The sequence below is a fragment of the Gouania willdenowi genome, chromosome 16 (assembly GCF_900634775.1).
Source record: "Gouania willdenowi chromosome 16, fGouWil2.1, whole genome shotgun sequence".
Lineage (NCBI taxonomy): Eukaryota > Metazoa > Chordata > Actinopteri > Blenniiformes > Gobiesocidae > Gouania > Gouania willdenowi.
In genome coordinates, this window is record NC_041059.1 from 11,925,325 (window position 1) to 11,950,900 (window position 25,576).

General features: G+C 39.3%; 1 protein-coding gene and 2 non-coding genes across 3 annotated transcripts; all 3 read right to left on the bottom strand.

Moving 5' to 3' along the window:
* Positions 1 to 73: 73 nt before the first annotated feature.
* Positions 74 to 24,797, bottom strand: ncapd2 (non-SMC condensin I complex, subunit D2). Its single transcript, XM_028469744.1, has 32 exons — positions 24,676 to 24,797; positions 22,981 to 23,112; positions 22,829 to 22,904; positions 22,680 to 22,738; positions 22,416 to 22,591; positions 22,042 to 22,184; positions 20,889 to 21,016; positions 20,681 to 20,804; positions 20,440 to 20,587; positions 18,916 to 19,113; positions 18,696 to 18,830; positions 18,512 to 18,599; positions 17,417 to 17,621; positions 17,184 to 17,302; positions 16,373 to 16,570; positions 16,109 to 16,283; positions 15,804 to 15,888; positions 15,317 to 15,453; positions 12,936 to 13,068; positions 12,253 to 12,328; positions 11,323 to 11,538; positions 10,939 to 11,099; positions 10,009 to 10,120; positions 9,808 to 9,931; positions 9,404 to 9,559; positions 3,171 to 3,348; positions 2,994 to 3,088; positions 2,802 to 2,882; positions 2,145 to 2,328; positions 854 to 1,022; positions 666 to 782; positions 74 to 283 (listed from the first exon to the last, which is right to left on the bottom strand). The coding sequence occupies exons 2-32, from the start codon at positions 23,096 to 23,098 to the stop codon at positions 201 to 203; spliced, it is 4,197 nt and encodes a 1,398-aa protein (XP_028325545.1). The 5' UTR covers positions 23,099 to 23,112; positions 24,676 to 24,797; the 3' UTR covers positions 74 to 200.
* On the bottom strand, positions 17,748 to 18,020 carry LOC114478678 (small nucleolar RNA U85). Its single transcript, XR_003675899.1, has one exon. It is a non-coding gene; the product is annotated as a small nucleolar RNA U85 (small nucleolar RNA).
* Positions 19,217 to 19,520, bottom strand: LOC114478677 (small nucleolar RNA U85). The gene has a single exon (XR_003675898.1). It is a non-coding gene; the product is annotated as a small nucleolar RNA U85 (small nucleolar RNA).
* Positions 24,798 to 25,576: the final 779 nt, after the last annotated feature.

The following is a 25,576-nucleotide window of genomic DNA, read 5'->3' on the forward strand; positions in this document are numbered from 1 at the left end:
CATCAAAACCAGAAGTAGGTTTATTAACAGATGTTGCACTGCGTGACAAGAAACAGTCTAACGACTACTTAAAAGCTATTGTAAAAAAAATACATAGAAATATGCACAGGAAGCATAAAAAAATTAAATGCTTTGCTACTATTAAACAATTGTTTAAAAAAGAGAAAAAGAAAAACAATTGTTAAAATGAGGAAAAAGCATCAGTTCCTGAGGCGGGTGCGCCGAGACGCGCGAGAGATGGGCGTCGTCACTTTAGGCGTTTCACTTTCTGCCATGACAGCATCTGATGGAAATACAAGATATCTATGGTTAGCTCTGATGTAGCGTGACAAATTATTAGAATTAAAATGTGGTTTTTGAAACTGTCCTTAGAGGAAGTCATTAGCCTTTTTCCTTGATTCATTTAAATTGTGGAATTAAATTCACCAGGTTTATGTTTACCGTCTACAGAGAATAGAATAACCAATCCTTTTTGCTATTAATCCCAATATGACATTTTAGAGGTTGAACCTTTTGACAATTAGATTAATCTTTATTACACAAAACATTTATTTAATGCAGTATTCTTAAATATGACATTTCATTTTCGGCAAAAGTCTACAAGAACTGATCAGATAAGTCAAAGAACAAAAAAAACTATTAACTAAAAAAAAGGCAGCACCCACCTTCCTCATCTTCTTCATCACTGCTGAAGTTAATCACTGGTTTCTTGGACTTACGAGTCCTCTGAGGCGTGACAAAGCTGTCATCACCACGACCAGAAACTGATGCCTTTGATTGACCTGTGGAGATATTGTTGGTGGTGTCAAACAAAGTTCAGCATGTGTTAAAGTTTGATCAGTTCACCACCAACCTCTCTTTGACTTCAGGCGGCCTCTGGTGGGAAGAGGGGTCTTTGTGAGCGTTTTCCCAGAGGAGCCTCCTTCGTTGGGGTTTTCCTCGTCCATTTCAGGACTTTCCACATTCTCCAGCCCTCGTGTGTGAACCGCAGTCAGACGCTTTTCAAACTCATCAACCTGAGCCTGGTAAACATTCAGATGAAAATAAATAAATTAAAAATTAGGATACAAGCAAAACAAACCAATACAAGCTAGAGTCACTCAGGCTTCAGGAGACTCCAACTCAAGTCCTGGACCTCCATTCTCCAGGTTTGATCACTTTATGGTTTTACTGATGCTTCTGCAAAACCTTTAGATATGCATTTCATAGCAGTAAAAACGACATCAACATTTTAAAAAGATGTTCCTGATTCAGAGTCGGACACACATTCTAAAGAGTACTAGGGCAGTGGTTTTAAACCTTTTTAGCCCACAACCCCCAAAATAAAGGTCCCAGAGACTAGGGACCCCCTCTGTACCTGAAGATGGTTGAAGATAGATACAAAGAACAGTCATGTAGAAACAGGGCTATCTTATAAGGGGGAATAAAGGGGACAGCTTTTTGGGGCCCCATCCTTAAAGTCAGCAAAATGATGCTCCATTGTTCTATAAATCTGTGATAAAAACATTTATTTATCTGAATAATATCCACTGTTATCCAGGATTATTATTTGCACCATAGTATATAGTCATCTGAAAGATGTTAATCCTTGTTTTAATCAGAAATAAAGAGCTCAAAGAGACCAAAAATGTCAGAAAAGGGGGTAAAATGGGATTTTAAAAACCACAGAAATTGGGTGAATGTTGCAAATTAAAGAGGGCAAAAATAGAAAACGTAGTAAAAAGTGTTTAAAGTGCCAATATTGGCTTAAAAGTGGCAGAAATAAGGGAAGGGGGAGTTGGGGTAATGCAATTTAAAAAGGAGGAAAGATTTGTTTAAACTGGCAAATAATGTTCATTACAAAATGTTCATATGGTTAAATTGACAACATATGAGTCATTAGGTTGGAAAAATGGTTGGGATGGTTTAAAGTGCCGAAAATGTCTCGATTTGATGAAGTGGCAGAAATGGGAGTAATGTAACAAAAATTGATAAAATAGAGAAAAAATAGTGCAAGAAAAAAATGAATTACAATGGCTAAAATGTGCCAGTTTGGTGTAGTTGCTCAAACAACTAAAACAAATATTCTTAGTTTCTTAAAGGCATCTGGTAACCCCCTCCCAGTGTCTCACGACCCCAAAGTTGAGGACAGAAAACTAAGATGCCTTAAACTGAAGCTTGGATCCACGTCGGAGCTTTGCCATGATGGAGAGCAGTGGCTGGTAGACTCCAGGCTCCGTCAGCTTGTCACTGTAACACTCCCAGCATTCCTGGAGCCTCTTAAAGCCACGCTCACACATGGACAGCAGGGATAGGGACATGGCCAAGTCACACCACTGACGTTCCGTCCTGAAAGGGAAGAGAAGGGACAATAAGAGTCGGGACTTAACTCGATTACAAAACTCAGAAATCCAAGAAATTCAGGATCCCCACCCCCAACGCCAGGAGCTCATTACTCTTATACATGGCATTGCCCTGACATTTGGACCAAATCTGATTTCTAAGGGACCCATTACATCTAAATTACTTTTGCCATTGTGTAATAGAAAATGTCCTTCCTTTGAACACAGAAGCAGAGGAGTGGTCAGGCCCATTGTTCCCCCTTCAAACCATAACGAGAGCTAGTTTTCATGACAACACACGTGAATAGAAGGACAATGATGAAGGTGACGGGTGAATTGAACATGTAATTGTCTGTCCCACTCCCACTAATTACCCACAAATCCATCTGTGAAACTCACAACATGCTGCAAAACAATCTGATAAATTACAAAAGGGTAAGAGATGCATCCTGAAGGCGGGTGGAGCACAAAGTGACTCACTTGGCCGTCCTGAAGCGTTGACATAGTTTCTCTACCAGAGACTCAGTCTGCCTTTCTTTAGTGATGTAAGAAAACAGCTGTCTGAAAAACAAAGAAAAACATTCTGAAAAGTATGAAAGAAAAATCAAAGTCCTCCAAAAGCGGTGCAAAAACTCATTCATCCACAACATCCTAATGTTCCCTGATGCTCACTTCATAATGGTGTTGAAGTCCTCAGAGCTCATGCCTCTCTCTGGATCTGACAGGCGACTGATGATGTCTGGCAGCAGGTTGTAGATGGCGTTGTCCTGATGGGCAGCAACACAAGAACTGGTTAGAAACCGTCCCAATTATTCAGCCTCATCCTCCTCTGCTTCTGTACGTTCATACCTTTGTGGCCAACTCATTGAAAAAGTTGAGAGCCAGGCTGGTAATGTGTGGTTCAGGGTCAATTAGCAGCACAGCCACCTCGCTGACTTGACCCTTAACCTTGAGCACATCCTTAAGAACCAGTTGAGTAAGAACCGTCACTGCCGTCTGCCTCACTGAGGGAACCTCGTCACTCAGTCTGAGGAAGGAAAGAAAGATCAAGGCTCCTGCACTCACTTTCACAATCTTTACATCAGAAACAGATATTTATTAAAAAAAAAAAAAAAAAAAAAAAGAAAGAAAATTTACTGACAAGCTAATATTCAACAACATAATTGGGCAAAGGTTTATTTACTTTAACAAAGTCTTTTACTGAAATATCTGCCTTGTCAAATGAACTGAACAAAGATTTGGTTAATGTAGTTGTAACTGTAGGTAAATAATTTTTATTTTTACATTTACAATCTTAAACAGCTTTAATTAAATAATGGAAGTATTCTTTAGTTTACCTGACTAATACAGCCGCAAAACATGGCTTTAATATCTAAGGCCGCAAATTAAAAGACGCCAACAAGAGTTGTCACCTACATGTATTGATTTACTTAAGAAATGTATATTTTGATAAGCTTGACGAGATGACTATTGTAATTTGCACTATACAATTAAAGATGAATTGAATTTCTACATTTACACAATCCAAAAGATTGTGAAAAACTACGAAATGCTCAGCCTCACAAAATGCAGTCTTTGAAGCTAAGTGCTGCTTAGCGTGTGCATGGGGAGATGACAAAAGCCTGCATATCCAGTCCTGGAGGATGACTGTTAACCCCCCACCAACAGCCATATCACCTAATTATTCCTACCATTATCAGTGCTTTCTACAACAATGAACATTTTAATTAATATTCTATAAATTCTAAAAAGCTATTTACAAAACTTAAGTTTTAAAGCTGCTGGAGACAAATTATTTTCAGATAAATCCACAGTGTAAGCATCATTAATTAATAAATAAAAGATAATTTGCTTGAATAAAATTATATATACTGTATATAGGCGGAAATAGCTGCTTGAAAGTTAGCTTTTCTTCCAACCGTAAACACTGAGTTTGACATATTCACGCATTGCAGTCTTAGTAATTGGATGCATAGATGGGTTCTATTTCATCCTTACTGACAGCCAGAGGCGGTGCTTAAAGCATCGGATGTTCCATCTTACGCATGTGCAGGTTGAGTAATTATATCAAAGACACCTGTGACCCCTGGATGACCCGGAGAGTCTATATCTACCGGTGTCATAAAGTGATCTGTTCCTTCAATCTTCTCACGATTGCGGATAACGATAGCAGGTTGGTTGTTTGCTATTCACAGCTTGTCGCTTCGTAACTGTAAGGTTGGCGCCTCGAATGTTCTCGTCTGCTAGAAGCTGCGACTTGTTTTCCCTTTAAGTGGGGCTGGGACACCACAGTCTGCGGGAGGTGAGTGCACCGATTCGACTTAGTAACCAGCTTACCATGGGCTGCCTGAGGTGTTGAGTACCGCACACTTTGTCATCGGGGATGATTCACCTTGTGATTGTGTGCTGGTTCACTCGGTAGCTCCGCGGCTATGCTGCTGTCTCTCTTCAGTGATTAAACAGCTAAGAATAATCTGCTGTGTTGCTATGCCGTGAGCACTGCTGTGGTTACTCAGACCGGTGGATTTGCTGGTGTGAGGCCAACACGGGCCTCCCGGCATGTTGCTGCCAAGCGGCAGCCAGTGTTTTGAGTGTGCATGCTGAGCGGCTGCATTCGCCTCGGCGCTGCTCTCGCTCTCTTCCCTCTCTAACGGCAGTGTGCACGTTAGACAGAGCCCGGTGCGCCAGCCTTCGCTGTTAACTCTGTTGCAGGTCCATCCTACCTTCATGAGGAGGATGCGCTGTCCACGACAGCATCATGTACTCTGTGTGGTGATGCTGACGGGGATGGGGAGCCTGCCTCACATGCTTCTCATGCCTTTGCAAAGGGTTTTAGTAGGACCTCTACTGTAGGTTCAATGTCCAGCCGTGGCACTGTGCAGCCGGCAATGCGATGGAAGAACGGCAAATGCTTTTATCAGACAGGCCCCCAACACCTCGGTCTTTGTGGTGCCTCCCTCTGACCCATACATTGCGGAGCGCCGCAGATGCTGGCCTGACTCGAGGGTTCTCTCCCATCATACAAGCAATGGTAGGGCTCTTGCAACCATGCATGATGATGGCAGCTATGGCTTGGAAAAGCAAGCTCCAGTTGAGCCTGCCATTGCAGCCTTGATAGTTCATGAGATCAGATGCACACTGCCCCCGGCCTCAGTGCAGGTTGACTGACGATCTTATGACTCACAGTTAAAACATTGCTGTCCGAATGGGACGTTTAGGTAATTCTCTGAGAAACCGGTTCAACCTCCTCAAGTCCAGTGTGACAAAGTTCTCCCCTTCCATATGCTGCATGTAGCAGATGTCCAGACTGTCTCAGCAGGAGACAGGTTGGTGATGGTGGATCTGAAAGATGCTTATTTTCATTTTCATTAAGTCTTTTATGCCGTATCCGGCATGGCGCCCTCCTGCAGTATGGCCTGGTCCTGCGACTCATGGGGATGTTGGCCTCTGCATCCATGGTCGTATCACTAGGGCTTCTAACACTGCGCCCATTTCAGATATGGATAAACAGCCAGCATTTAGACCCACCGGCACATGGTGGTCAGGGTGTCTTCCCAGTGTCTCCTTACCCTCCGACCCTGGAGGAGGGAATACTTAATGTTGGGTGTACCCATTGGGAGGTTGTCGAGACGGACGCTTCTCTTATGGGTTGGGGTGCTGTGTGGCAGTCCAGGACTGTCAGGGGCCTGTGGAGTGCCCAGCAGAAGCAGCAGCACATGTGTTGGAACTTCAGGCTGTATTCCTGGCGCTCAGGTACTTTCTCCCTGTTTTGGAAGATCGGCATGTTCTCGTCCGGTCAGACAATACCTCAGCTGTGTACCACATCAACCACCAGGGCGGCACCAGATGTTTGACGTGCCTGCGGGTGGCACACCGGCTCCTCATGTGGGCTTTCCCCAACTTCCTGAGTCTCCAGGAAACGCATGTTCCTGGTCTTGGGAACACTGCCGCGGATCTCCACTCCCCGAATGGAGGCTTCTGATGGGAGAGGAGACTTCACTTTTTGACAAAAACAGGAGTACTTCCACCCTCAGAGGGTATTTGGCTGCTATCTCAGCCAGTCATGCAAAGGTGGATGGCCAAACAGTGGGATCACATTACCTGGTCAAGCAGTTTCTGAAAGGGACTCAGACCACATCTGGTCTATGGGTAACCATCATGGGACTTGCAAGTTGTCCTTTAGTCCCTTTCCCAGCAGCCCTTTGAGCCGCTGGGACACACTGATTTGAAGTGGCTCTCTCTTAAGACGGCCTTTCTTGCTCTGGCAATGGTAAAACGTGTGGGGGAGCTGCATGCTCTGTCAGTGAGCCAGGCATGTCTACACCGGAAGGCTGATGGCTCTGGGTTGAGTCTCAGGCCAAATCCTTCATTTTTGCCAAAGCGGTTGCCCCCTCATCATGTGAACCAGTCTATCGAGTTGGCTGCCTTCAGTCCTCCGGGCTCCTCTGGGGGGAAGGGCGAGCCATCAACACTGTTGTGCCCCGTGTGGGCACTTAAGGCTTACATGGAGGCGGCAGCTACTCTACGAACAACAAACAGCGTTTTCGTCTGCCATGGAGGCTGGAGAAGGGGGACTGCAGTTTTTAAACAGAGACTCTCACTGGATAGTAGATGTCATTCAGTATGTCTATAGTGCACTGAGCATCCCGGTGCCTCAGGGCAAAAAGTGCCATTCTACTAGAGGCATGGCTGCATCATGGGCCACCTTGAGGGGCGTTCCCCTGCAGGACATCTGTGCTTCAGCTACCTGGTACTCATCATGCACATTTGAACATTTCTACAGGGTGAACGTTGCTGGTATCCAGCCTATGACAATGGCCGTGCTGTGCACAGCTTGAGGCCTTGAGTAAGTGAGGGTTTTTTCATCCAGTGCTTTAAGCACTGCCCCTGGCGGTCAGTAAGGATGAAATATAACGAGAGTTACGTATCCAACTACGATTCTATGAATCCTGGATGACCGCCAGAGCATCCTGTCACTCAGGATCCTTTTGTCCTCGTGAGAAAATTGACAGGAACAGATCACCTGATGACACCGGTAGATATAGACTCTCCGTGTCATCCAGGGGTCACAGGTGACTTTGTTGATATAATTACTCCACCGGGGCATGCGCAAGATGAAACATCCAGTGCTTTAAGCACCGTCTCTGGCGGTCATCCAGGATTCATAGAACCGTAGTTACATATGTAACTCTCGTTTTTGCTTCATTCTTAACCTGATTTATTGTGTTTCTTTGCAAATGAGGACAGAGATTCATTTTAGTAATAGTTTGTTCCCAGTAATTCCGGAAATATTGAAATGAAGTAAAAAAAAAAAAAAAGAAATTCTATGCATCCTTCTTGGTGACACCAAATCCCACAATGCAATGGGCAAAAATGTCAGATGTTTACGGTGGCGATAAAAACAAACTTTTAAGTGGCAATTTCCACCTTTTACATAATTTTTTTCTCAGCAAATGATCTTCGATTTATTGATCCATGTGGCATACACTACGAATTTATCTGATGAAAAATAAAATCAAATAAATCCATGTTCGGCAAATGTAAAACTTTAATAATTTTGTGAATTGTGTTCATTGTTGTAGAAAGCACAGACGACATAATTAGCAGCTTTAAATTAAAGGTAGGAGGAATTATCAACCCAGTAAGGTATTCAAGGATCCTCACTGCAGCTGTCGCTAAAATACAAGTTGGTTAATTGTGCATTTGAGATTTTCCACAGAAATCCAGCGGTTTTCAAGTAAAAACCTGAAACAAACTAATATCCCTTAAACAAGGGTGCTCTCAGTCATGGCTGAACAATAGGCTTGGACAGGCTGTGGCAGCGCAACACCACCAATTTAGACTTAGCCTTACCGAAAGCAGCAGAAACTCATTAGTTGTTTCTCATTTATGGCAGAGCTGGACTCGTGACAGAGGATCAAACACTTCCCTGTGTACTTCCAAATGTCAGTGCAGCAGCTTACAGCAGCAACCAACAGGGTAATTAATTCTTCATGTGCTTATCAGGAGGCTGCAGGGCAGCAGGCTACAACAGTGGAGGTGTGTGGGAGACAATTAGGGAACACAAGTAAATGCGTATCAGAAAGCAAACACTGGGAGTGCAGAACATATTGTAAAGGAGCTGAATATTTTACATGAGCTGCACAACTAATAAAGCCTTATCTCATACATTATAATTAAATACAGGCTTCAAACAGAGAACATTAAGCTGTAAATTGAGCAACCAGTAAACTAACTTTATGCAGGTGAGTCTCTAAAGTGTCTTCAAAATAAAAGCAAACCCACACACGCAGACCTTTGGCGAACCTTTAACTTTGACCAAAATTATTCCCGTTCCACCACTCTGTGTAATTACAACATTGTCATCACAAACTGAACCAATGAACAGCATAATTGCTGCTGTGTTTGTAAATGGCCTCTGTCTTGTCTCCGTGCTCCTCCTCAGTTCACCAGGGTGACTGGGTTTTCTAAAACCCATAATGCTCAGCCGGTTTCCACAGCAACCACAGGTCATAACACAAAGCACGGTTCCGGTTATGCAGAATATGTGAGAGTTAATGTCTCCAAAACAAAGCCATGACTGAAAAAAAATCTATGATTTTCTAATCACAAAGGCTGCAATTTTTTTTATTTTTTCTAGTCCTGTCCTGTTAAGTTCAGAGAGTGTTTAAGAAGTGCAGTCCACATGTTTCATGAAATGTGAAGTTAGATATGTTGAAGAGGTGAAGTCACAGATTTGATTGCTTTATTGCTGTAATCTGTGCTTTAAAATTTATATTGATTTAAAGTTTAAATAAATCTGAAATAGTTTATTATGAAACAGATTGTTCATTGAAAAATACATGACAAGAGGCCCTTGAAAAATTGCATATTAAGAAAAATAAATAAATAAAAAATCGTAATTAGATTTTCCAAAATTGTTTAGCCCTACTAATCATGCAATTTTGTGACCCTTCAGTGGTTTTAAGGAAGAGCTCCACACATGAAGTAATTAGATCCTAATGATGGCTCAAAAGAATAGTTTGCTGTATAACAACTTTAATAAAATATGCCCGCACTAATCTAAGACGTGACTTGATTACCTTGCATAGAGGTTTTGTGTCCAGGGCTCCAAGAGGTTTGGAAATCGAACTGTGAGGTCTCCGAGAGCTATTATGGCATTTGCTCTAACTACAGGAAAGGTGGAACGCTCCAGCACCGTGAACATCAGACGAATGTTTTCCTCACAAACTGCTGGGCTAGAAAGATATCAGAAAAATAAAGACATTTTTTTTATGAATATTTTAGGTTGAGAATTAACTGCAGATTTATTCATTTTCTCTTAACTGGTGCAAAGAACAAATGATTAAAGAAAATGTTCAAATGTCAAAGTGAAGGAGGAAAGAAATAAATGTTTTTATTCTTCAATTGGAAATATTACCCAACATATGTCAATGTGTTTTGTCAGAGATTCATAGATGCATACATTGTAAGGAACACAGGCTACCTTATCATCATGTACTGGGAGAGTGCTAAACAGGCAGCAGTGGTGAGCTGAGGGTGGGAATAACGTCCTGGAGAACTGCAGACTTTGACCAGCAGGGGAAGGAATGCACTCAGCAGGTTTTCCTCTAAACAGAAACATTCAAATCACTTTTTCACCTCCACATTACACTGAGTTGAAGTCCCTAAGAAATAGAATTTTTACCCGCAAGTAATTCTGTCTCACAGATTTTTCGGATAAGCTCAGCTTCTGTGTCTTCAGCAGAGGCGCCCATCAGCCCGAGCTCCTCCTCCATGGTACTCTCATTGGCTGTGTGCTGGTGGAAAACCAAGCTTTATACAAACAGCCAGTGCACATCGCTAAACATTAATTTATTTATCGGACAAAAAGACTGGTAAAATATGAAAAAGAAAAGGAAACAAAAAACCCACAAATTGACAAAGTGCTAATTTGACAAGGGGCTGAAGAAAGCAAACATCTTCATATAGGTTTTTAGATCCATAAGCACATACATAATCTTTAAATGCTTTTTTAAACAAACCTTTAACTTTAAAATATGGTAAAGTCCTGCTTTTAAACATACAAACTAAATAAAATCTTTCCTAAATGAAATACAAAGTATAAATGTACATCTTTATAGCTGACCCAGAGTGCTTGTTTGTACCTGCGTTTAAATTGTTTGAAGTTAATGAACATTTTTGTTGTTTTTAGTACCACACCACAAACAGATGCACATACCGTTCAGAATCGAATGGATGGTAGGATGTATACAATTATGATTTCTGCTTAGAGTTCCTTTTGCTTTAATCAAATTACACTCGGCTCATCAAATATTAGTGTTAAGGTGTATCACTAGTAATGTGACATGATTCTTAAATAAAAATCACAAAATGCCAAAAAATAAGTTGTCTTCAAGAGAGCACGAGTGGGTGTTTGTTAATACTTTAGAAATGCTCTAATATTTATATTTAGGGCTTTTCCAAGATTCCCAAAGAAAAATTATCAGGCTGCAATAACATTTACTGAACAAGGTTTTTATGCCGGCACATAAAAGATGTAAAAAACATTTTAATATTTTTCACAAATATGGCATATCATGCCAATCATTTATACAACAACTGCAGTGTATGTTACCTTAGCTTTACCAACTGGGCCTTTTTCCTTCTCTTCCTGCTCCTCCGTCTCTCCTCGCCTCCTCCGTAGCTCAGCACTCACGCTGCGCTCAAGGTGAGACACCTGCCAGAACGCAACGCAGCCACACAGCGCCAACAGCTGGGCGAGACACGTGCAGCTCACTGAACAACAGGGAACACAAGTAAATGCTCATCAGGAAATGAACACTGGGATGACAGAACATATTACAAAAGAGCTGAATATTTTATATGGGCTAATAGAGCCATAGTCATCTAACACAATGAAATACAGGCTTCAAATTGAGACAATTCAGCTATAAGAACCTATGCCAATCATCACTTATGGAAAACTCAGAAATGTAAAATAGTGAATGCTTGGATTCACCTTGTAGACATGGGTCACCATTTTCTTGGGATCCCTCCTGCACTTGGCTAACATCATTGTTGATTTCACCCGCCTCAGCAATCTGGTCCAATAAGAGCCGAGCACTCCTCTGGAGGAGCATTGAGCACAGCTGGTCAGGTGACTCAGCCAGGAAGTAGATGAGGCGAACTGCCTGCTCCATGAAGCTCTGCCAGTAAGGGTCTTCCATCACCACACCTGCAGGAATTACAGACCAATGGAGTCAATTACATTTTTCAATTACAATTGCAGTCTTCAATTATGCATGTTCAATTACAGCTGAATTACGATGACCATCATTTTTTAAAAATTGAATTTACAATGACTATTTTTCCCCTGGAAGTCAATTATAACTAATCACAATTACTAAGACTTTAATAAATAAGCGCAAAAAATTCCTGCGTTAGCATCTCTTATAATGGGTCAGTTTTGACCCATGTCTTAAATCAGCTGTAAAATAAACAAAAAAAATAAAAAAAATCTATCATCTAATCTGTTCCTAATCTCTTGGTTACCTTGTTAGGCTTCCTCATCAATTAAAATATTGGTATTAATATTTTTGGTGTGGGCATCTGAGCCTTTTTTCTTTCAGTATAGCCCTAAACCTAGTTTTTTTTTTTCTTCTCCTTAAATGAAAAATTGATTCTCAAGAGAAGTGACAGGTAGTGGGAAAAGTTGATAAACATTTTCATTATTTTGACAACATATGTGCAAGCCATAAAATTGTAATATGGTTCCCCAGTTTTGCATTTAATGAAATAATTGAAAGCTTTAATAGAATTTTCCCATCAATTACAAAGTTAATTATTTGAACTCAATTACAACAGATACGTTCTAATACAATTACGTCAATTGTAATGCATCATCAATTATGCAATTAGAAGTATAATTGACCCCAACCCTGGCGGTTACCATCAGCAATGGCTTGTGTGAGGCAGGTGAAGAGCTGATGGTCCTGTTGCAATCTGAATGGGACACCTTTGGATTGCTGTGGATGAAACATGGCATCATGTTTAATGATGATGATTTACTCCAAAAAAGGGCAAAATAAAAAAAATTAAAAAAAACAATTGTATTACTACCAGATCAACCCAAAACTTCAATACAATCAAATCTACCTCAATAAATGGCCCTGCAATGTTTGTTTGTGTGTGTGTGTGTATATATATATATATATATATATATATATATATATATATATATATATATATATATATATATATATATATATATATATATATATATATATATATATATATATATATATATATATATATAGAGAGAGAGAGAGAGAGAGAGAGAGAGAGAGAGAGGAGAGAGAGAGAGAGAGAGAGAGAGAGAGAGAGAGAGAGAGAGAGAGAGAGAGAGAGAGAGAGAGAGCTTAGTCTTAAACTGTCAAAATAAATTAAGTTTGCTGCCTAGTTTTAATCAAATTTCTGCATTTATTACAAAAATGTCCAGATTTTAGTCGTTTCTACTAATTGGTCACCGTGACTCAAATTATCTTTGTTTTAAAATAAAACAGGAAATGCAACAGCTCTAATCAAAGATGATTATAGGAGCCCATTCAAGAAAAACGTTTTTAATCTTTTTACCCTGACGTGGTCAGTGATGCTGCAGATGGTGATCACCGCGTCTCTGGCCAGCAGGAAATCTTCTGTGACTTTTTCTCCCAGAGCCACAGAACAAAGAGTATCTAGATTACTGAGCACCACCTCCCTCTCTGCCCTGTGCAGAAACAAGAGTTTACAAAATAAGTGTAAACACACTGACTATCATGTGAGGTGGAAAAGTTAACTTTGAACATCTGTCATGCAGCATATACATCTGAGTGCTTTATAGATATATGTGGGAGGGCAGCTTAGAAGCAGAAGAGAATCTTTAATAGACACTAATGGTGTTGCTGGAGCAGAATGAGAGGACGGAGCAGTGTGGGTGGACTGCAGCTCCTTCCTTCATTCATTCCTACTGCTAAGAGACGTGGGAGGGAAATACACACACACGCAGACACACATATATATGTATGAAGCATTGGCAGGCAGCCTGAATGTAGGGTCACGACTGATTAAAATTAAGCCTGGGCTTGGGTTCTGAATAGTGAGAGAACGTTCTGAATGTTGAGTAGCATCCCAGAGCTGGGGGAAAAAATGTCATGCAGAAAATGACAAAATTATATATTTTTGTGAATGCAGATAGCTTAAAGTCCTAAACAAAAAGGTATTGTACCAATAAAAACTGCACTTCTGATTGGCTACAGCAAGCTGTAAAACAAATGGTTTCAGCTAATGCATCACATCACTAAAGTGCCATGGTTAAGGTAAAAAAAAAAAAAAATCAAACAAAAGCCTGATACTGGTGCATGCATGTCATGAACTAAAATTGTTACATATATGCATGTCTAGGTTTGGGCATTGTTTGTAAACAATTTTTGATTCTGATACTTTGAGTTGTGCTGGTTAACAGGTCACAGATTTCTCGGGAGAATTGTTTCATTTGAAAAACAGGCCGTTTTTATTAATTCACTTAGTTGATACAGTTTAATTTGGTTGCTGAACTGTAACTATGATATTCAATTACAAAGGTCCCCAACTGTAAAACTGAAACTTGCTGAAATAACACTACAAACAAGTTGGTAGCAGTCTAAAACAAAGAGCTGCAGCCCGGGTAGATGTGAAACTAAAAAAAAAAAAAAAAAAACTCAAACCCTGGAGCAGTCGTGATAAATCAATCAACAGTTTTTGTTGAGAAAGATTATTATTCTGGATACAGTGGAAACAGAACTACAAAAAAAAGTTATATAAAGTGGTGCAATTTTTGTGGCTTTAGACTCCAATTACATAAGACCAATTTATATGGAGTATAGGGATGTAACGATTCACTCAACTCCCTATACGATTTGATTCACGATACGATTCTCTCACGATTTATTTTACAAAATGGGACTGTCGACAAATGACTGAAAAATATTCTTTTATTTTTTGGGGGAAAAAAAACTATACTGTTTTCCTTTTATTTTTCATTGTCAAAGAATCCCTTGATAAACATATATCCTGAATGAAATAAATAAAGGAATAATACAAATGAAGAATAAGCCTATTAATTTAAATTCTGGTTCTATAGTAAACAATGCAAAACTGCATTATAGTTCTTTTTAAAAGTGCAACTGAAAATGTATTTTGTGCCTTAACAACTGGACTTAAAAAAAAAAAACAAATAGTAATTTCACTGCATTTAGGTCAGATATTTGTTTGGGCCAGCAGAGGGCGCTGGTAATCCAGTGGTCGGTTGGCATGCAGATATCTTGCAGTGAAGAGATGCTATGCTAGCAGACAGAGCTAATAGAAAAACGTGACTTTTACAGATATTCACGTAATATTACAGATATTTTTGGTGCTAAAGGGGTAAGGAATCATTTATGAACATGTTTAAAAGTAGAAGGCGGCCAGAAAGAAAGTATTGGCGGCGGGCGGACACACACAGACTGCAGTCACGTTCGGAACGCACCTTATACAAACCCCGCGTCAACTAACAAAGGAAGCTGTAGAAACAAACTAGGAATCAAAATTCAAACATCTCGTTAAGGGTTCCGGAACCAGACGTTAGGAACCGGTTCCTATTTGGAACTAGCTCTCGGTGCCTAAACCTATGCATGTCGCCCCCTCCACCAGAAGAGAAAATATGGATCAAACCCAAAGGAGGAAATGCCTTATTTAATATAAAAAACTTTTAAAGACCAAAAGCCACTTCTGTCAAACCATTCAGCCACATGACGTCTAAAGATTCTTTAAAGTGAAATTTGGATCAGGGTAAGTAGAAATTGACCACCAACTCTTCCGCTCTATGGTGTCTCAGATTTCTTCCATCACAGCACTATGATGGTAGACCTCTGTTAGCAGATACGCAGGTGCCAATCAGAGAATTCTATTAAAATGTTGATAGAGGACCAAAAAGGTTAAGAGAAAGAACTGGCCCTCACCGTGCAGCCATACCCAGGAGTAAAACTGCTGCTCGTTTATGCAAGACTGAGGTTTCTCGTTTGCCAGTGAATCTCTCCCATAGGACTTGAACCACTGTGGACTGAAGGTTGCTGGTAGAGCCAAAGAACTCCTGCACCTAGAGACAAACAAAAATTACTACATTTCTTCAATTTTAGATACACAGAAATTTGTACCAATAGCGAGGTGTGTACTCGTATAGCATAGCATGCTCTGATACCACTGACGTAACTGTAGCCTCGTGATGAGGCAGATTAGTACGTGAAATAATAATGTTGGCTGTGTGGAAATACCTTAAGGTTAGTGAGAGTGGAAAGAAGAGAGAAATAAAGTATTAAAAAAATTAATCAGCATCTGTATTTGTATAAATATGCACTTGTGTTCATACTCGTTTTGTAAAAATGTGGTCTTGTACATCCCAACATGCAAATATTTGTCTATTGTATTGACAATAAAATATTCACTTACAATTTCCTCAAGACACTGGATTGTTCCTAAAGATGCATCCACTATCAGCTCAGAGAGACTGTCGACCAGAGTCTGGGCTTTCATCCTAATGGGAAAATTTGTAATCATGTCTTTATGGCTTTGCCTGAAGCACTTGATCAGATTTAATTCAACATCATTATACGAGCTAAGATAATGTCAATAAAGTTATTTTTTAAAAGTATATAGCAAACATGCTATAATGACATATATTGAACACACAAAAACCAAAAGGAAAAATAAATGACACACACACCAACAGGTGAACATGTAGTAGTCTTCCATACCTGACTGTGTCACCCTGAGGGTTCAGATACAAGCGTCTATAGGCTTGAACCACTGCATCTTTTATGGCCGTATCAGTCGACCAAACCAGAGGCAGCATTTTCCTTACTCCACTGACTGAGTTAGCAACGCTGAACTCACACACAGTCACACAAAACTGCACCGCCTCTTGAACCACTAAAAACAAATAGAGAATATTATGTTACACAAAAAATGCCTTTTAATAGTGTAACATTAGCTTGGTTGCAGCCTATTTGCCAGTCTACCTGATGTTGTTTTCCAATAAAGCATAGCATTGATGACAGAGATGGCTCTCTCCACTTGTAAGGCAAAGGTTTCTGTATCTTGCAGGTACTGCACCAGCATCTCCTGCTTCTTTAACTCTCCATTGTCTTTTTCAGCCTCTTCTTTCTGTGGTGTTGGTGGGACGTTCTGACTGAACTCAGGGGAGTCCTCATCAGAACCTTGAAAAAGCCAGATAATAACAAAATGGAAGTTTAAATAAAAACATCGCCACACGCCAAAAACTAACATCACAATACAATTACCCACAATGCATTATTGCTGATCTTTTGCACTAGTCGTTTTTATTCAACTCCTGTAAATGCTGTATATTTTTTTATTTTCTTTTAAGACATTGGTTCTCAAATAGTGGGGCACACACCCAAGGGGAGACCTGACATCAAAAAATGTTTTTGCTTAGTTATTACTTTATCATTGCTGTTGTGATATGTGATTGCACATCTTGTGTTTTTCTTTAAAATGGTTTTGAAGAAGAATCAAAGTTTTAGCCCTCCCCCCGAAAAGATTCTCTCTTCAAAGGGGGGTGCGACATTTTTTTTTGAGATCAACTATTTTATGAATTGGTGCATAAATCTTTCTATCTATTATGACCTTAGAAAATGTAATGCATGAAACATCAGGTTCATAAATTGCATCTTTGTGGCATTAAACATTCTTTATTATCCTTATGGAGGACCCATCAGTCCTTGGTTAAAATGCATTTCAAATGAACATGCTCAATCTGGTTTCATTATCACTTCTCTTAGCTGAAGTGCACATGAGCAGAGCTTTTACCTTTGAAAATTAAAGCCATGGTTTTCATTAGATTGTCAGCGGTGGGAGTGGAGAGAGCGGCGAACGTGTCAGACTCTGGATAATGGCGGTGGGCTCTTAAACAAAGCTGAACTGCATTTCTGTGGAAACAAAGAATTTCCACACATCTCATGATTGCCTGTTCGCCTTTTTGGGGAAAATTATCTTCCTGTCCGTGGCATTGCTAAACAACCTACTTTTAATGTTATCTGTACCTGTATTTGTTGACACGAAGACACTGAGCTATCCTCACTGCAGTTGCCATGTCATCATCATCCTCCTCTTGTTCCACATCTTCCTCCTCCTCATCCTCTGATTGCTCTTTTTCAATCGCACTATCAGAATCTAGTTCTGCTTCGACAGTGACCAGTAGCTCAGGCTCCATGGCTGCCCATAGCTCTGATGCTTTGATCACAGCCTCTGTGGAGAAAAGATTAAAAAAATAAGACAAATGACCCAATAACTAACAGAAAAGTCATAAATAGTGAGATTTCTTTTTTTAAATTTTTTTATTTAAAAAGGCATTTTTAGCAGCTTTCTGAACATAGCCCTCAGATTACCAAAGAGACAAATTCATGGCTCGACTCAAGCTGGGTGACCCCGTGACCATTTCGCACACGCTCACAATTGTCGGCTTGGTTCTTATGCTCCACCATGACTGTGAGGGAGCAATCAGAGTTAAGCCAGGTTGATGTAGGCAGGCCCTTACAGCAGTGCAGGAAAGCTCCTCTGCAGAGCCAAGATTACCTGCCAGTCACATCCAGAGAAACCCAGCTCCTATTTAATGAGCTCATATTCGCCTTGGTCTCATCATGGGGCCAAATGTGCACTGGCTACGAGGGAATGCAAAGCTTAATTTAAAATACCATATCAAATTTTTTTTTTTTTAATTATCTTTGTAATCAGTACTTCAGGTATAAAAACGGCACCATTAAAAAAAAAAGAAAACAGATAAATTAAACATCCAACACTTTATTTTATTATTAGTTAATATCTTCAATTGAAAATCTTATAAATTAAAACACTAAACCATGGATGCTTTTGCGCTAGTGAAGGAGGACCTAAAATATAAAAATAAAAGTAGGGCAACAAGGGGCAAGTAACCACACAAAAGAAAAAACTATTGTGGCACTAAAATGCTACAAAAAAATACATGTGCTTGACACAGAATTTTAAGCTCAGGAGAAACAATGCTTATGTGCGAAAAAAAAAAAAAAACCTGACAAGATCAACATTGTGTGCTTGACAAAAAACAATTCCTGAAATTGAATTCAAATTTTAAAATATCTTGTTAAATTTGTTGAGTTTACCTGGTGCTTTCTCCTCCAGCTTCTCTTTCATTTCTTTGAGTTTAGCCATCTCTTTCTCCAAAGGTTTCTTTAAATCTTCACTGCTTAGCTGAAGAAATCAAGATGTGTCATTATTACCACAAAGAATATATATATATATATATATATATATATATATGTACTCATTTCTAGTTTTCTGCACTACCTTGCAACTGTAAGGGTTATGTGCTATAAAAGCAGCCAACAGCTGGATGGCACTCTTCACAGCATTTATGGATTTGTCCATCAGTCGCCCCACAGCTAGCTCCATCACCTCACTGTATTTACACAGAGGCAGCGCCTACAAGCCGATACAGGTTATTATCATTAGGGATAGCTGTATATAACAACACACAAAGAATGTAATAAATGAAAACAAAACTGACTTTGCTGTTGACGATGCGTGTGTAGACCTGCAACACACGGGCTCGGACGTGGGAGTGCGTGTCGTGCAGGTGCTCCTGCAGTGTGTCAAAGTAGCGATCACGGTCAGCTTTCCCAGACTCATCCAGGCCGTCCCCACAGAGGACCTTCACCAGAATCTCCCCCAGCACCTCGCACACAGCAACTCGCATCGTGTGGCTCTGAAAATTGAGTTTTACAAAGAGTATGTCAACAATCAGAGAACTTAGTTCCAACAAATCATAAAAGATAGAGACCCCAAAAAAGCATGAGTACAAGTTACTCAACCCTCAGATTACCAAAGAATGAACTCATTGCTTGCTGAACAACAAAGAGGGCTGGGTGAACTTCTTGCCGTCTGCACACACACCACAATCACATACAACACATTCACACTGTCAGTATCACCCCAATGACTACTCCTCTGACTTTAGAGAAGCAGCTTGGGTTGTACATAGTTAATGTAGGCAGGCCCTTACAGCAGTGCAGGAATCCTCCTCTGCACTGCCAAGATTACCTGCCAGTCACAGCAAGAAGAACCCAGCGCTCGTTCAGTGAGCTCATATTCGCCTTGGTCTCATCATTGGGAAAAATGGGATTGAAATACAGCCAGGAAACAAAAAAAAAAAAAAATGCTATTGTTACACATTAAAATTAAGAACGTGTGATCATTAGGCAACAGCTGTGAAAAACATTGGAAGCAACTTATTCGAAAAAAGATAAAAAATTTACCATAAGCGTAATGCATAACTCTTAAAGAAACAAACCAGTCACATGTAGGGCCTCCAATTTTCCAGAAATCATGCTCTGGAACTGAAAATGTAGTTGACATGGAAAAAGCAGGCTGACCCATTTATACTAGTGACCCTCTCGATCTGTGACAGAAAATGACTGCAGAGCTTGATCTGAAGTGGTTAGAATGATTTGTGATGAAAAAGCAATTCACATTATTGTGACTGAACCCGTCTTTATAATGGTGCATTCAGCTGTTAATGTATTAATTGAACAGGTGATGAGTTTACCTGGTGACACGTCACAGAAGCATTGAACCTCCGATCACACGACAACGCTCAGTTTTGTGCTAAATGTGAGTAAATTGCGGGTTGGTGGTAATTAAAGGTTTTACATATGTTTTGGGACAATATCATACATTTCTGTAATTTCTGCTTTACATTCCAATTTTGTAAATTATGTGAAGCACATAAAATGTAAAAATATGAGTAGTTAATTCTAATAACCTTATTTAGCCTGTATGGCATGATTTCAGGAGTTTAATAGCCTGTAAAGTCATCCAAATAGTGAAAGATGATGAAATGGAAACAAAATGGAAAAGTGTAACATGACCAAAAAATTGGTATACCCTGAAATGAAATTTGGAAAATTGTGAAACAGATAATTGGAGGCCCTATACATGTTAGACATTAATATATATAAAAAATACATACTGTATAATGTAATTATTGCTTTGACTGTTTTAGGTCTAGACACTGAGCAAATATGAAGCATACCTCTCCTTCCAAGTGGGTGATGAGGACACTAATGTAGGGGATCATTAATTCAGGCACCAGGGCACCAAGCTCCGTCAGGAAGGATGCAAAGGCTTTGACCCCTGAGCCCTCCCTGGTCAACTCTTCATTTGACTTTTGGCCAATTTCCCTAGAAAAGAGACAGCGATACAAAACTAATGATTATCACAGCTGGAACCCACGTGCTAGTAAGTAGTTTGTAGCTGCCAGATTGAGAGCTGACCTGAGGACTTCTCCAATGATGGCTCTGACTCCATATTCAGAGCTCCATACATAAACACCCTGAGCAAACACAGATGATAACTGCTCAAAATGCTGCAACAGCTGGATCACTTTTACACTGGCACCTGTGGAAGATAACACAAAAATGTTACAATAACATTTCACATGCACTTAAAAAAAAAACAATACTGTAAATAATTGACACAAACCAAGGAGGTGATTGTACTTCTTGATCAGCAAACCCAATAGGTGGATTATACAGTCTCTGGTTGGTTTGCTCTTGACATGACTAATGGTTGGGTTTTCAAGGAGTTTGTAGCAGCAGCAACTCACGCAGCTAAGATGAGAACAAACATTTTGTTAAAAGCTTTGTTAGGAATAAATGAATGACTTCAAGATGTTTGACAAATATTTATTAGATAAATCCATGGTGTAAGTATCACTAGCTGCGTTTCCATTACCCTCTGAAACGTGCAAAATCTAAATGGCACAATAAATACTGGTAATGGAAACACCCAAATTAAAAAAAAACCCCATCAAATATCACTTTTATGAGGCAGTACGTGCAGACAGAGGAAAAGACGGGGGACATTTCTTAGCGTTACATTAAAAAAAAATTATGACTGCCACATTAGACGATAAACAACAAAGGAATACGGAGTTTTATAAGGAGGTTCTGAGCGTCCGTTGTCCTGCGCCAAAGTCTCGCGGGATGAGCCTTCATAGGAGTTGCAAGGCTCCAGCCCAAAACAACATTCAGAGGAAACACGTTCAAAGCGCAATTGTCGACATTTAGAAATATTGCTTTTATTTTGTGAAAATCTGTAATGGAAACCCAGCTATTGATGAATAAATTGAAAATAGGTTGAGAGAGAGAGAGAGAGAGAGAGAGAGAGAGACAGACAGAGAGAGAGACAGAGAGAGAGAGATGTTAAAGTTGCAATTTGAATGTTTTTTTTTTTTCAACTCCACTGTTAACGCTCCGACATTATTGCACATTGTGTGATGTGGAGCCGCGGAGACGGGTGCATAGAAGTGTTTTGACTTTATTCTGATATCACAGGGAATACCAGGAACAAACTAGAACAAAAGTCATGTCAAGTGAATCACTTCATTCTTTTTCTATCAAGAAAACACAAGAATTAAAAGTAAGAATGAAATCAAACACTTCTATGCATCAATGATGGTACAATGCAATGCACAAAACTTTTCCGAACACAAATACGAGTGTTTACAGTGGAAACCAGAACAAACTTTAAAGCGGCTGTTTCAGTCTTTTTTTTCCTTTCTTTCTTTCTGGAATAAATGATCTTTGATTCATTGAATTATTGTAGGTAGCAGCTTTCATATAATGCTCATTACCTGATGAACTCTTCCTCCACGAGTGAGAGACTCCAGAGGGAACAAATGTCCAACTGGAGGAGCTGGATGAGAGCCTGCAAAACCTGTTCCCTTTCAGAATCCCACTGTAGCAGCCTTTCACCTGCTTTTGATTTTTTCCCACCCTGTTCGAAGCAGAAAAACAACACTGATAAATATGTCAAGTTGTACATACTACAACATCCTGGCAGCTTATGGATACATACACTATTTTTTCCCATAAGACTAAGGGTTATGAATGTGTCTTTTTAAATCATGGCTGTACATAGTGTGCAAAAAAAGATCACCAAATCATGATGCTTAGATAGTAATATATCTTTTTTTTTTTTTAAACCAATCTTCATTAGAAACAATACCTTCCCAGGAGCCATAACAATGCTCTGTCGATAGGAGTCGCTCTCAAAGCTCTCTGTGAGTTTGCAGAGCAAGAAAACGGCCATTTTCACTGCGTTAAGACTCTCTTTTCGCTCAGAAGCTGTAAAACTAGTGGAGATGAAGAGAGGTGGCAGGGACACAGCCAGGCCATTAACCACTGAAAGGAAGAGAGAAAAGATCATGTATAGTTTTATAATCACCAAACACTGAAATGTGTTCCTTTTTAGAATAAAACAGAGACTTACCTTGTTGGAGTAATTCTAGAGCATCTTCTTTCACACTAAGCTCAACGGCATTGCTGTGTCTAAAAATATATATAAAAAGACATGTTGAGCGCTACAATACAAACTGCTAATAAAATAAACAGTCAGACCAAGCTGTGTTCAACACATACTGCAGTACACTGTAGCCTGTGTCAAAGTGCTCCAGTATACACATGGGGCCCTTGCTTCTTAAAGATGCCTTAAATTCTGTGGGAAATTAAAAAAGGTTAAAAATAATTTAAAAGAAAACCAAAATGACAAGGCGTTCACTAACGGTACTTACTGGAGAGATGGGCTGGCAGCTGTTTTGGAGGGACAACATCCTGTACAACGTACTGGTTTATTCCTCCAATCTTTACCAGGTCTCCCACATACACCGGCACAAAAAAGTCCCACGACATCCCTGCACCAAGATCTGATAAAGAATAATAGATCTGAAGGTTATTAGTCTATGTAAAAATCAGCAATCAGTTACAAGTAACTACATTTAACTTTTCATGAATAGTTCAGCGTTTATTCCAAGGCCAACACAGAGACAGACACTGAGATTTACTCAGTCAATGGCCTACTACTCATTATGGAGGCATTGAACCAGTGATTTACAACCTTTTTTTTTGGGTCATGAACTAGGGCTGGGCAAAATATTGATATATCAAATTTGTAGATAAAATCGATTTTTATTTTGCAAATTTGAGTTAAAAAAATGATTTATATATATATATTTTTCCCATTACAGTTTTTTTTCCACATTCCATCCTTGTGGGTTACCGACGTGAGCCATTTTCCTCTTTGTTTACCCTTTGAGTAGGCTATGTGTGCCACAGGCATGTTTATTTATTTGTTCACACTATTCTGAGATGCTATGGGGATAGTTTATTATTTTTTTTAATTGTAATGTTATAAAATATGTAGCTATCTGATTTCTTAATCAGAAAAATTAAACTACTATATATTTACTTTTTATTTTGGGATTGTTCTATGCATTTTAACTCGAGGACAATCACAGCAATAAAGTTGACGATGTCTGCGGTCATTTTTAATTGCAGTGCAAAAAATTTGAATCCCAAATTTTTCTTTGAAAGAAAAACAAAACGTTTTTTAATACAAAATTGCCCAGCCCTATTGTGAACCCATTTTTAGATCACAAATTTCTGGCAAAAGTGTTTTTTCTATAATTAGTTTTCGATCATGCGTGTGTAACAAATAGGAGAGCAGCCAAAGTGACAAAATGATCGACTCAGATTTTTTTTTTAATACTGTTTTGTTATTTTATCCTTTTTTTCTCCTACTTCATTTCTTCATACTGCATTTTTATTTTTACAGATTTATATTTTAGAAATTGAAGGTATAGAATACAGTCGTTTAAGACTGTGTTGTGTTTAACTTAAAAAAAAAAAAAAAAAAAAGAATAAGCTAAATTTACAAAATATTAATAATCAGTAATTATTTTTAACAAATTTCCAGACGATCCCACATGGGGTCACGACCACAATGTTGGAAAATCACAGCATTAGCCTTTTATACACAGAGGACCTGAATCTGAAGTGTTACAATCCTAAAATTGAAACATTAAGGTAAGTGTAAGACATTGCAGTCAGTAACTAAACTCTATACTGTACAGTGCTAACTTGTGGCTAAGAAATGCAGGTTTGTCGGCTACCTGGAGACAACTGAAGGTAAACTCAGCGGAGTTTGAATTGAATTGGTACCTAACGTAGAAGATCCCGGAAAACATTTCATAATTCACATCTTGGACTGTGCGGTTTTTAAAATCCAGAAGAAGGGTAACAAATACACGGACAAAGCATTGTAGCACATTCCACTGACTGTTGAAACCTTGACTAGTAGCAGTAGGAACAAATATTCATAGCAATAGAACAGCTACAGTTAGCACGCTAACAAACTAGCATATTAGCTAGCTGATAACCCTGCTTAACATTCTTATAACATGTCAAAATATCGATAAGCTAACACTCACCTGGAGGGGCTAAAGCTTTGGTATTCAGTGAAAGTCTTTGAGAGCAGCCGAAGGCGCTGCTTCGTCCTCCGGATACAAACAAACCGTCTCTCGCCGCGTTTCAAACCTTCCCGGACATCGCGCCAAATTTAACAAAGCGTGACGTCACAAAGAGAGGCCGTTACCAAGGGGTTTCGGCTTAGCGCCTCCCCCTGGTGGACATCCTGGTGTAGTACAGCTTCGAGGTTTATGCTAAAGATCCCCTCTTTATCATATCATGAAGACCCCTTGTTTTTGTTATTCAATTTTGGCTTATGTCATCAGGCTCTGCAAATGAGAGTATTTAAACGGTGTCTTTATGATTCAATAATTTAAAAAAAAGTTTCAATAAAAACAATCTTTTAATAAAAAAAAAATCACTTAAAAAAACAACCTTTTTTTTTTGGCATTTGAACACATTTTCTCTTTGATTGAAAATATGTATTTTTTGATTGAAGTAAACTTTTTTTTGATTGAAAGGGTTTTGAATAATAAAGACATAAATCTACCTCCCTCGAGGGAAACTGTACCTCAGAATGTTTTTGTCATTTGAAATTCATTCATTCCTCTGACCCAGGGTCCAGGTGTTTTACTGGTGCCCATCTCCAGCACTCAAAGGAAACCAGAATGTAGCCCAATTTCTTGAGATTTTTTTTTTCTTACAGAAATACAGCAATATCAGTGTTTATATTTAAGTGTATGTCTAAATCTGAATTTATAAATTCAAGCCAGTGTAATCACTTCAGTTGTTTCTGTTTTTTGACCTCGCTATATAATGAATAAAAGAAATTAAGAAATATTATGTAAAAAAAAAAAAAAAAAACACACACTGCAAGAGTTTGAGGTAGTAGCTGTATTCAAATGATTGACAACAACACCGCCT

Excerpts from the sequence above, each read along its gene's own strand:
- ncapd2 (XM_028469744.1), bottom strand. The coding sequence starts at position 23,098 with ATGTCGTGGGACTTTTTTGTGCCGGTGTATGTGGGAGACCTGGTAAAG. Across the intron at positions 9,932-10,008 it reads TGAGACAGAATTACTTGCGG|AGGAAAACCTGCTGAGTGCA; the intron begins GTAAAAATTCTA and ends GTTTCTGTTTAG. Across the intron at positions 1,023-2,144 it reads GATCCAAGCTTCAGTTTAAG|GCTCAGGTTGATGAGTTTGA; the intron begins GCATCTTAGTTT and ends AATGTTTACCAG.